At 42.3% G+C, this 12,910-nt stretch overlaps 1 protein-coding gene and 1 pseudogene across 1 annotated transcript; one reads left to right on the top strand and one right to left on the bottom strand.

Moving 5' to 3' along the window:
- Positions 1-9,672, bottom strand: LOC129041601 (endogenous retrovirus group K member 9 Gag polyprotein-like; annotated as a pseudogene).
- Positions 9,673-10,214: 542 nt separating this feature from the next.
- TAS2R3 (taste 2 receptor member 3) lies at positions 10,215-11,315 on the top strand. Its single transcript, XM_054496813.1, has one exon. The coding sequence runs from the start codon at positions 10,277-10,279 to the stop codon at positions 11,225-11,227; it is 951 nt and encodes a 316-aa protein (XP_054352788.1). The 5' UTR covers positions 10,215-10,276; the 3' UTR covers positions 11,228-11,315.
- The last annotated feature ends 1,595 nt before the right edge of the window (positions 11,316-12,910 follow it).

The following is a 12,910-nucleotide window of genomic DNA, read 5'->3' on the forward strand; positions in this document are numbered from 1 at the left end:
CTACTGCTGCACTGCCACTTGTGGTGGGGGACAATTGTTGTATTGTGGTAACTGGCTCATTCCCTGAGGCACTTGGGACAGTGGGGGTTGTTGTCCCTGAAATCCCTGAGGAACAATGGGCTGAATTGGGAATGCCCCAGTTTGTTGCAGGGCCTGAGGCTGGCCCCTCTTCTTGTTTCCTGACAATGGTTGCCCATTTCTATCAAATTTAGAACGACATTGACTAGCCCAATGTTTTCCTTTTTTACATCTTGGACATAAGTCAGGTGGCTCTTTATCTGTTGTAGTAGTAGCTTGAATAGTTATATTTTGTTTATTTGAGACTGGGCAATTCTTTCTTAGATGACCAATTTGACCACAATTATAACATTTCCCCCCAAATGTTCTAACTTGTCTTCCTAAAGCAACTCCCATTATTGCTTGAGCCGTAAGCATAGCTTTATGCATCGCTCCTTCTCCATCACAGGCTTTTACATACTCTGAGATTACATCTGATCCTGTGGGAACCTTACCTTTTAATGGCTTAATGGCTGATTGACACTCAGGATTGGCGTTTTCGTATGCCATCAACTCCACTCTGACCTTAGGGGCATTCTCATTGGCAACTGACTTTTGAGCAACATCTTGGAGCCTTGCCACAAAATCAGGGTAGGGCTCTTTAGAGCCTTGTCTTACTGTATTGAATGAGGGGCAGGCGGTTCCTGGGTCTTGGATTTTTTCCCAGGCCGTAAGGCAGATAGCTCTAACTTGCTCAATGGCCTCATTTTGACTAGTAGTGCTTCAGTAGTCAACGCTTGTTGACTAGTAGTGCTTCAGTTTTGACCTGTTCCTAATAGTTGATCTGCATCTATGTTAACTGGAGGATTGGCAGCCCTATTTCTTCAGACCGACCTGTTGTTGTGCCCCATCAATCCACCAAGTCTTAAATTGTAAATATTGAGAGGGTGAGAGAGATGGTTTGGCCAGAACCTCCCAATCGTAAGGAATGAGTCTATGTCCATGAGCAATGGAATCTAATAATGTCCTCATATAAGGGGAGTTGGGTCCATACTGTTTTACTCCCTCTTTCATATCTTTTATCATTTTTATAGAAAAAGACTCATATCTGGCCTCAGCTAGGGAGGCTCTCCCTCTTGGGCCCCTTCTCCAGGTGGTATCGGTTCTAATATTACTGGGAATTGCCACGCCTCAATAGCTCCTTGTTTTCTTGCCTCATCAATAATTTTATGTAATGCACTACCCTGCCCACCAGGTGGTGCTGTAGGATTAAGTCTCATAGTGGGCGGCTGAGGGTATGGTGCCCTGCCGTGGTGCTGGGAACATTCTTGGCTGTCCATACTGATTTTCTGGGGGCAGCCTATACTTAAGTTCGGCTGGCGGCCAGTATTGATAGGCTACTGGCAGTTAGGTCTTATTTTCTACCAGCTGATATTGTGGATACTGTATTTGGATTGGCATTGCCGTGACAGAGACTCTTATCTTTCTCTATGTGATATTCTCTTGGGGTTTGTACTTGTCTAACCTGCATTTGAGGTTGTAATGTTACAGGCATCTGAACTGCTGGAAGAGGAGTTGGCCCTCGTGGTTTAGACTCTGATGGCCCCACTAATTCTGGACCTTTTTCTTCTAATTTTAACGTTTCAGGATATATCACCTCCTGTAATTGATTATAGTCAACATTTTGCGTTGACTGAGCCATTACCGGCTCTGCTACATATTCACAATGTAAACTTTCCGTTCCTTTCTGGGATTTTATCCCTGCCTCTTCTTTACCATCTATTACACAGCTTTCAGGGGCATCAGAAACTGAAATGCTATCTTCTGTTTGAAACGGTTCTAAAGCTACTTTAATAATGACCCAATCATTCCATACTGTAAATGGGATGATTTTACCCTCCCTACTTGCTTGTTTTAATTCTTTGCCAATTTTTTCCCAATCTTTTACATCTAAAGTTCCCTGTTCTAGAAATCATGGGCAAAATTTTCTATCGTTTGAAATAGTGTGATTAGATTTTTTTGTAGAAACTCTAACTCCCCCTTTTTTTTAAAGAATGTTAATAGAGTTGAGATGAGAGGCGTATTTACTTTTAGTTCGCCCCACTGTTACCCTGGCTTTTTCCGAGCGCACAAGCTTACTGCAAGGCTGACTGTAGACGTACTTGGGAGTCTGTCGTCGACTTGTCCTCAATGACCACGCTCGAGCATACCTTCACCCTAGAGAAAAGCACCCACGTTGGGCACCAGGTGAAGGGGTGGCCTGCCCCTCCACACCTGTGGATGGGGCATTGATAGATGAATCATCCCAATGGGATTCTAAGCTTCAGCTCAAATTGAAGGGGGTTGCTGAGCAGTGGTTAGTGTCTAACCTAAACATCTTTAAGACTAACCTACCTTCTTCATATCTTTTGTTTTTGGACAGTTTCACTAGTAGCATTGATGAAACATAGTTTACCAGCAATAAGGACCTGAAATATAACTAGAGATGAAATCGTTCATCTCCAGGTGATGCCACAGGAGCTGTGGTTCTATTCTGTCTTTCTCCACCCCTTATCTATCCTTTTAGAGTCTTCTTCAGAACTCTCGGGGAAGGTAGAAGAGGATCCTCTTAACAACCTCTGTCAGTGCCTCCCTCAGAGCCTTAGGTCCTACATTTTCCTTTTATTTTTCCACATGGATCATTATGTACATCATGTAATCTTACTTTTTATTACAAGATTCAGGAAATTTTAGAATACTAATAATTTACCAATAAAGATGAAATAGTAACTCAGTTTTTCAGTGCATCTTTTGCCCTTTAAAGTTTGCATCAGCCCTCCCGAGGTCTGCCTGCCAGTTTGCTGCTGTATCCCAAAGGTTGGCTGCCACTCTGCAGGTTGTTTTGTTCAAATGGTAGAAGTCTCTCATACTGTCTAGGCCACTCTGTCTCCAGTTTGGCCTCTGACCCAGCCTATATATTTGCTCCCCAGCCTACATGTTCTGTCCTTTCTGCCTGAGAGTACGAGTACAGTGCTAACTGCAGCTCAGGTCATATTGGACTTTATTAGGTTCAAAATTCACAAGCTATGTTATAGGTCCGTGACTTTTTTGTTTTAAGGTATTTTCTGCACACTTGAGTAGCTTTTTTATACTTACAATGCATTTTGGTTGAGGAAAGATGGAATTTTTTAGCTTTATCCTCTCCTTGCTCAGGAACAGTAGAAAATTCATTGCTGTTTTCTCCTGCCAGCCATCTTTCTTTTTCCTGCAGCTGGGACAATAATCAGCATATCAACTCAGCTCTCTTAAGTTCACACATTAAAACTGCCTGGTGATGTAGTCTTTATTCCTTTATGCCACATTCCTTAAGCAAAATTGGGAAGTGTATAAAATTTATCTTTTGAGCAACTCTATTTCTTCCATCAGCACAGCAGCTTTTATACTCCTTAAATGTGAGAAATTATGCAGATTAACAGTCCTGTTTAAGCAGAGTGATAAATCTCTGCTTTGGGAAAATGACATGGTGAACAGAAGAGCTTAATTACCAACCTGGAGCAGTTTCTCAGTCCAGAATGCAGGGGCGGAAGAGGATGCTGTGCTGGATCACTGTGAGCCAAGGGGCTCTGCTTTAAACTCTCCCCTGGAGGTTGCCTCTTCTCTCCACACCTCTGAAAGGCTGTGGAGCTGAAGCAGTGGTGCTTTATCAGACTTAGGTGTGTAGCGTGCAGTCCTCAGCATGCGTATGATTCTAGCAGAATGATTCTCGCCTCAAGTCAGTCAGACTTGCTAGGGAAACTTTGCCCACCCCTGGGAAGCCCCATCTGCTGAGAAACTTTCTCCTGCTCCCTAGCTGGTCTAGGAAGAGCACATTTGGAAATATGATAGCAGTAAATAGCAGTAAAAGACTAGGGATCTTCTAACCCAAGTTTTAGGTCTTGCATTTCCGTTTTTGATATGATAGTGTCGGGGAATAAACCTCAGAAAACTGTACTGTGACCTCGATTTGGAGGTTTCCTGTTAAATGGTAAGATTTGAATAGTATACCTAGAAGAATGGGAGAAAAAGTTTCAAACAGTATGTCTGGGGTATCCCATTTTTGAAAAAGAAGTTGTAATGAAGATAGGCCTAATGTCCGGAGGGAGAAACATGAGGATGTTATTATCTCTAGAGAGGGTGATTATGCGTGATTTTCCTTGTTTCTTTACAGTTTTATATATATATATATATATATATTTTAGCATTGAACATATATTACTTTTATAATAAGAAAAAAATAAAACTTTTTATTTGGGGAAAAAAATCTTTCCATTATTTCTGAGCCAGACTTACTTTACTCATTCACTTTTAGTGAGTACCACTTCACTGGATATGAACAAGAAAATCTTTTATGTATTTTCCCCCACCATCTGTATTTTAGCATCTCATGCTTTTATAATTCATTCATCTGTTAATACGTGTACACAGCCCAAAATGATTTACTTTAAACACCAACCTAACCAGGCGCGGTGGCTCATGCCTGTAATCCCAGCACTTTGGGAGGCTGAGGCGGGTGGATCACGAGGTCGGGAGATCAAGACCATCCTGGCTAACATGGTAAAACCCCGTCTCTACTGAAAATACAAAAAATTAGCTGGGTGTGGTGGTAGGTGCCTGTAGTCCCAGCTACTCAGGAGGCTGAGGCGGGAGAATGGCGTGAACCTGGGAGGCGGAGCTTGCAGTGAGCCGAGATCATGCCACCGCACTCCAGCCTGGGTGGCAGAGCCAGACTCCATCTCAAAAACAAAACAAACAAAAAAAAACCAACCTATATGAGATCTACTTTTTGTTGCCTTTACAGTTCTCAAAGAATCAATCATTTCTTAAAATACACTGGACATTTTATTCAAAGATAATCCAAAAACACCAAAGATTTATTTCTGTGGCAGTTTTGGCAATAGAGTATACATTTCTTTAGGAATTACTTGTCATTGCAATGTGGATTACAGCGTAACTTTTGCAGCCAAGTTAGGAGAAATTAGTGCTGTTTTCCCTTTGTTCCCAAATGAGATCATGGCAATTCTTGAAGGCAGGGTTTTCTTTTACTAAAACCACCCTTTTTCCCCAATCTAACTCAGCTTTGCACAGTGACATGGAAATTGATAAATGTTTGTCATTCAGTTAGTTGGGACTTGAAAATGAGGGCAGGATCACTTTGCTATTTTTCTGTTAGAGTTTGCGTAATATTCTGTGAAGATTTGTGGGAGTAACAGCAAGAAAATCTTTGTGGAAAATGAGAGGCAAGTCCAAGGTTAATGAATTACAGGGAAATCTCTTAAAGATGTAACAATAATCATATTAATGACTGTCATTTCTCTTCTGGTTACTATGTACCGAGCACTAAGCTAAGTACTTTTTATCATTGTCTCATTTAGCCATTATCCTAAGAAGAAGGTACAATAATCCCATTTTACAGGTGAGGAAACCCAAAACTGAGAGAGGTTAAATAACTTGTCAAAGTCATGCATCTTCCAAGATGCACACCTGGAGTTTGAACTCAGGTATGTGAAGTTTGCATTTTGCTTTCTTCCCAATGCCTGCCTCCACTTGTATTCATTCTCCACTGGCCCTTCACATCCACAAATTCCCACAACCAATTGTATTTGTCCGTTTTCACACTGCTATGAAGATACTACCTGAGACTGGGTAATTTATAAACAAGAGAGGTTTAATTAACTCACAGTTCCGCATGGCTGGGTAGGCGTCAGGAAATTTATGGTTGTGGCAAAAGGTGAAGGGGAAGCAGGCACCTTCTTCACAAGGCGGCAGGAGAGAGAGGGCACAGGGGAAACTGCTACTTTTAAAACCATCAGATCTGGGGAGAACTCCCTCACTATCAGGACAACAGCACGGGGGAAACCACCCTCATGATCCAGTCACCTACCAGGTCCCTACCTTGACACGTGGGGATTACAATTTGAGATGAGATATGGGTGGGGACATAACCAAACCATATCATCCTGCCCCAGCCCCTCCCAAATCTCATGTCCTTTTCACATTTCAAAACCAATCATACCTTCTCAACAGTCCTGCAAAGTCTTAACTCATTCCAGCATTAACTCAAAAGTCCAAGTGCAAGGTCTCATCTAAGACAAGCCAAGTCCCTTCCACCTATGAGCCTGTGAAATAAAATTAGTTACTTCTAAGATACAATGAGGGTACAGGCATTGGGCAAAGGTTTCCGGTCCAAATGGGAGAAATTGACCAAAATAAAGAGGCTACAGGCCTTATGCAAGTCTGAAACCCGGCAGAGCAGTCATTAAATCTTAAAGCTCTGAAATCATCTCCTTTGATTCCATGTCTCACATGTATGCCACCCTAGGGCATGCTGATGCAAGAGGTGGGCTCCCACAGTCTTGGTCTTGGGCAGCTGCCCCCGCGTTCCTGTGGCTCAGCAAGGTACAGCTCCTGCGTCCACTTTCATGGGCTGGTGTTGAATGCCTGCAGTATTTCCAGGCACAAGGTACAAGCTGTCAGTGGATCTACCTTTCTGGGGTCTGGAGGATGGGTGCCCTCTTCTCACAGCTCCACTAGGCAATGCCTCAGTGGGGACTCTGTGCAGGGGCTACAACTCCACATTTTCCTTCCACATTGCCATAGCAGAGGTTCTCCTTGAGGGCTCCTTTTAGCCGTGGCTGGTGCTGGATCCACCGGGATGCATGGAACCAAGTCCCGAGGCTGCACAGAGCAGCTGGGCCCTGGGCCTGGCCAGGAAACCATTCTTCCCTCCAAGGCCTCTGGGCCTGTGATAGGAGGGGCTGCCGTGAAGGTCTCTGACATGCCCTAGAGACATTTTCCCCATTGTCTTGACTATTAACATTCGGCTCCTTGTTACTTATGCAAATTTCTTCAGCCAGCTTGAATTCCTCCTCAGAAAGTTGGTTTTTCTTTTCTACCACATGGTCAGGCTGCACATTTTCCAAACCTTTATGCTCTGCTTCTCTTAAATATAAGGTTCAGTTGGGCATCTGCTATATGTCATGCATATAGGACCTGAATGTAGGGATGAATGTAACAGGATTCCTGCACTGAAGGAATTCACAATTAAGCTTATGGGGGGTTAGGGAGGATAAGCAGAAACTTTTGTAGCTAAGTGTGATAGGTTGTGAGGAGTAGCTTAGAAGAGAATAGATAGGTTAGCTTTCAGCAGAGGAAACAGCATGAGCAAAGATCGAGAAACAAAAGTTTATGAAACAAAGGTGAGGCATGGAAAGTGGGTTGGGGCTAGATAGTAAAGGGCCTTGAAAGCTTTCAGAGAACTTTGGCAACGGGGAGCAATAGAAGGTTTGAAAACAAGGACATCTTATCAGAATTGTGCTTTAGAAGAACAACAAAGACAGAGTGAAGGGCTAGAAGGAGAAAGCCTAGAGCAGTTAGGAAGCTCTAATAGGCCTAGAAAGGTTAGCAAGAGTGGGGATGAGAGGTGACTTGAGGGGTGTTTGGGATTCAAATTGATTTGACAAATAGTAATTGTGTACCAATTTTGTGCCAGACCCTGTGCTAGGCTCTGTGTTAGAGATACTGCAGAAAATCACTTATAGCTTCTGCCCAAGATCTGGTGGTGACACGACCACTATTGCTAAGAGGAAATGCAATTCAGAGGTGATTCTGAGGATCCTGCATGGAGACATGCGTGGATAGTAGCACTTCATTTCTGAGTTTATGGAACATGGATGTGGGAGCAGAGTTGAGAGGGGGAAAGATAATGAGCTTAGTTTTGAATATGGTTTATCTGTAGACTTTCTAACGGCTCCTTGGCAGGGTATTAATTATATTAGTCTGGAGCTCCAAGGAGAAGTTGAGACAGGAGTGATTATTTTTCTTCTGCTAAACACACTATAAGTGGTTTATGAGATAACTTATTTTCTTTTTTTATTTTTAAATTTTATTTATTTATCCTTTATTTATAACATATGTATGTATTTTGGAGTCTCGCTCTGTCGCCCAGGCTGGAGTGCAGTGGTGCGATCATAGCTCACTGCAGCCTCAAACTCATGGTTGCAAGTGATGCTCTCACCTTGGCCTCCTGGGTCGCTGGGATGATAAGCATGAGCTACCATGCTTGGCTGTGAGATAACTTTAAAGCATTCTAGCTTTCTGTTGTAGATTCTAGCTTTCTGTTATAGAAAACCATATTGTGGAAAAGATTTCCAGTTGCCTACCTGTTTTAAGATGTACCTGGGACTTGCCTTAATCATGTATGGTAGGAGACAACTGCTTTAATCATGTCACACAGACAACTGCTTTGAAAGAAGAGTCTTTTATTTCACAGTTCCCAATAGGAGGTGGCATGCTATGCCATGCAAGGCCGCTCAGGGATGCACTGGAGTTGGTCAGGAGGAAGGAGAGGGGAAAACATGAGCCAGAGCCTTTGTTGTGTTTTTCATAGGGAAGCAATGAGTAAGGCACCGGTGGAATGCTGAGCAAGTTTAGGATTGGGTAGTTTGAATAATTTCAGCAGGCTGCAGGCTCTCAAGATGGTCCCTAGTTATCAGGTGCCTGGCCCTGGGGTGATTGAAAGCAAGGTCATAGTGTCCTGGTTTTCTACCTCCTAAGCAAAGGAGGTAGACGGGAGGGGCAGTATGGATTCAGGATTGGCTGGTTTGCTTATCAAAGGAGTTTTCTCAGGCAAGTTGTTTGCTAACTCTAGGAATTAGCTAACCTTGGGAGGGCATGCCCTCTCTGGGTCTGCAAGGCCCAAAAGTGTCAAAGCATAAAATACAGAAAATAAACATGATTAATGCACTACCCAGTATCTATTGTCCCTTCTGTATTTATAGAACCCAGATGTGACAGGGTGCACAGCACATGTACTGCATTCCTGTTCTTTTCCGTTAGGGGTTGCCAAGGGGCTATAGGCAGAAGTCACTTGGTGATGCTCTCAGGGAACTTTTTGTATGAGTTACTCTTGGGAGGCGTATCCTGTGTGTTTCCCCAGACTCTTGTCCTACAGCATTTTCTTTTTTGTCTGAAATGTGGACATTTCATGGCTGGATTTCCAGTTGCCATCTTGGACCATGAGGCAATCTTCAGAATGGAAGATAGAAGAAGCTGGGATCTGCGATCACCATGCAACCACCATACCAGCCTGGACAGTTTGCCTCTGGACTGCTTTGGGAGACAAAAATATACCTGTCCTCTAAGCCACTTATTTGTGTTGTGTACTTAAACCTAATTCTTTCTTATTCATACATTGTTGACTTTATCTCCATATACATGAGCAACTCTTTACTCTTATCTTTCTCTTACATGACCTTTCATGGCAAGTAGAAGTAAAATCTTTTCTTTATTCCCACAATCCTTTAGGTTTTAAACCAATGTCTCATTAAATTTAGGGAAGGGAGTGGGACGTAAAAAGTACACAAACCTTAGCAATTAGCTTTAAAAAGAGTCAACATAAGCATACTTTAATATAAACTACGTACTGTTTAATTCTGCGTATAGTCCTGAATGAAGATCCTTAATTAATAGCCCCTTGTTAAATAGAGGAGCTCTTAGGTTAAGAACAGAAGTATTGTTCTTAAGCCTCCCTTGGCAGTATTATAGCAGACTAGCAATCCAGAGTGGGTCTGAGACTTCCCACTGCAAGTCCAAGATCGGGATGTAAGCTTGGCCACTTTCTGGTGAGGCTTCTCTTGCTAGCTTGTAGCTTCCCGCCATCTCCCTGCATGTAAGCCAGGCTCCAAGGGGCATGCCTTTTCATTCTAATCCATGATCAATGGCACTGAACTTTTACAATTTTATGCACTTAAACCTCACTCCAGGTGGATAGTGGCTCCTAGTGGAATTCCTTTTCTGTATCTCTGAGTCCTCTCCCTCCTGAGGAATGAGACTTTTTACTCTTCTGAGTAATTCTGAGCCTCCTCCATTTGGTGCCGCTCATCTTTCTGTTGTGGGTAACTCAGAGCCTTACACCCTTTGAAACTGAGTCCAAGTCCTCCATCATCTTTGTGACCTGGATCTCTTCCTTCTCTGTGTGACACTGGACACTACTCATTTGCATTTTAGCAAAGAGCTGCCAAGTTTAGGTTCATAGATGGAATATGACAATCCATATCATCTGTGAAGAGGACAGACTAACCTGAAAGAGCCAGAGAGGATTCCCTAAACTGTGCTCTACGACAGACTAAATTGGGCAGAGACAAGAGACATGTACAGTGAAGCAACAGGTAGAGGAGTAGATTAATGAGAAAAATATCAAATCAATGAGGAGATTCTATATATCAACAGAAAGAACAAAGATCAGGGCTGCCTAATTGCTGACATGATGGGACTCACCGAGGGGTTGTTCCTGATTCTGTCTGGCACTCAGTTCGCACTGGGAATTCTGGTCAATTGTTTCATTGGGTTGGTCAATGGTAGCAGCTGGTTCAAGACCAAGAGAATGTCTTTGTCTGACTTCATCATCACCACCCTGGCATTCTTGAGGATCATTCTGCTGTGTATTATCTTGACTGATAGTTTTTTAATAGAATTCTCACCCAACGCACATGATTCAGGGGTAATAATGCAAATTATTGATGTTTCCTGGACATTTACAAACCATCTGAGCATTTGGCTTGCCACCTGTCTTGGTGTCCTCTACTGCCTGAAAATCGCCAGTTTCTCTCACCCCACATTCCTCTGGCTCAAGTGGAGAGTTTCTAGGGTGATGGTATGGATGCTGTTGGGTGTACTGCTCTTATCCTGTGGTAGTACTGCATCTCTGATCAATGAGTTTAAGCTCTATTCTGTCTTTAGGGGAATTGAGGCCACCAGAAATGTGACTGAACACTTCAGAAAGAAGAGGAGTGAGTATTATCTGATCCATGTTCTTGGGACTCTGTGGTACCTGCCTCCCTTAATTGTGTCCCTGGCCGCCTACTTTTTGCTCATCTTCTCCCTGGGGAGGCACACACGGCAGATGCTGCAAAATGGTACAAGCTCCAGAGATCCAAGCACTGAGGCCCACAAGAGGGCCATCAGAATCATCCTTTCCTCCTTCTTTCTCTTCTTACTTTACTTTCTTGCTTTTTTAATTGCGTCATTTGGTAATTTCCTACCAAAAACCAAGATGGCTAAGATGATTGGCGAAGTAATGACAATGTTTTATCCTGCTGGCCACTCATTTATTCTCATTCTGGGGAACAGCAAGCTGAAGCAGACATTTGTAGAGATGCTCAGGTGTGAGTCTGGTCATCTGAAGCCTGGATCCAAGGGACCCATTTTCTCTTAGAGTAACAGAGGGCATGGGGTGGAGCCCGTGAGCCTTTTGGCCTGGCTCAAGACTACAGGACTCTTCCTGACCCTCCTGTGATACCAGTTCCATAACATCACTAGGAGAGAAACACTGACTGCTTTGCCCCTGGTCCCTGGGGAGATGTTCCAAGGTGAAAGCCATGCTTCTCACGGCCTCTCTGTATGGTGGTTGTGGAGGTGGGGAGGGTGCAGGAGTAGTAGTCTTTTGGAAGTGACAATGTTGTAAGAACACTCTCACTATAAACACATGGTGCTATATTTTAATAATCATCAGCTCAACATAATGAGTCTGATTACTAGTTTCAACTTAAATTAGATACTAACAGTGATAAACATAAAATTACATAGTAGACTTGAAGGAAAGAGCAAAAGCTTTGCAGTCCTATAGACGTGGGTTTGAATTCTGATTCTGGCCAAGATTTTTGGCCTCTGGTGAGTTACTTTAATTACCTGTCTGATCCCCTCTTCTGATCCCTACTGGCCATTTTAGCACAGTGTGTTGTGTACAGTACTCAGTAAGTGAAGGCTATTATTGTGCTAATATTGGATTGTGCAGCAACAGCAATTTCCATATGATTCCAGTTCCCACAAACCCATTGTGTAATGATGAAAACAGTGGAAAGAAAATCAAGACCTTTAGATTCTAGATTCCAATTCAGTCTTGCATTTCATGATCATTTTGCTAAAGTACATTTTCAAGTAATTATTTTGTAGATTGGGCAAAAGACCAAGTAGTTTTGTTTTTATTTTTGACCAAGGTGCCTACCTGGTTTTAAAATTACAGTTTTATCAAATGTAATATAAGCAAATTTTGTGAGTTTAATCACTTTTATTTAAATAGAAGTATATAGGCATTGATTTACTTCCTGTTATTAACAATCTTGACATGTCAATGAAAAGATATTACTTAATATCCTGAAGAATTCTCAAATTTGTAAACATATTCAGTTAATACACATGGCATTATTCAGAAATGTGGATTTCTAGCCCTAACGGGACTCTCAGAAGTGGACTGTTGTGGCTAAGAATGTGGACCCTGAAGCCAGACAACCTGTGTTTAAATCTGGCTTTGGCCCTTTTGAACTGGGTGACCTTGGGGAAACTTCTTAACCAGTCTCTATTTAACTTTCTTCACTTGTAAAATAGAAATAGTAATTTGTGTTTGTGTGTATGTGTGTGCTGGGATAAAGTTGTTGGAAGGAATGAGTGAATTAACACATGGAAAGTGCATAGAGTCCTACATGGAGTAAACACAATAAAACTGCTATCGTTGTTATTTTTTGCAAAGAAGCATACTTTGACATAATAAAAAGGAGTATATTTGGACATAGCATGAATGCCCATTACATTACTGGACATTTGGTCATATGTAACCAGAAATTAACATTAGGGTAGTTCTGGGATTTATATGTTAATTTCTAAAATGACGGGAATACAATTTCCTTTGGTCTGCACAGTTTGCATTATCCCATTGGATTAAACACCTCCACAACCAGCAAGTGGGGGTTCAGGAGAAAAACCATATTATTGATAGATAAAATAAAGAACTGACTTGTTTTCAGCACATTTGAGCTTGTAGAGTGAGTAAATTTTGTTAACCCCACTATCATTAAATTGTCATTGTGACTTGGTGGAGCTTGGCCAATGGTCTGAGCAAGAT

The sequence above is a fragment of the Pongo pygmaeus genome, chromosome 6, assembly GCF_028885625.2.
Source record: "Pongo pygmaeus isolate AG05252 chromosome 6, NHGRI_mPonPyg2-v2.0_pri, whole genome shotgun sequence".
Taxonomy (NCBI): Eukaryota; Metazoa; Chordata; class Mammalia; order Primates; family Hominidae; genus Pongo; species Pongo pygmaeus.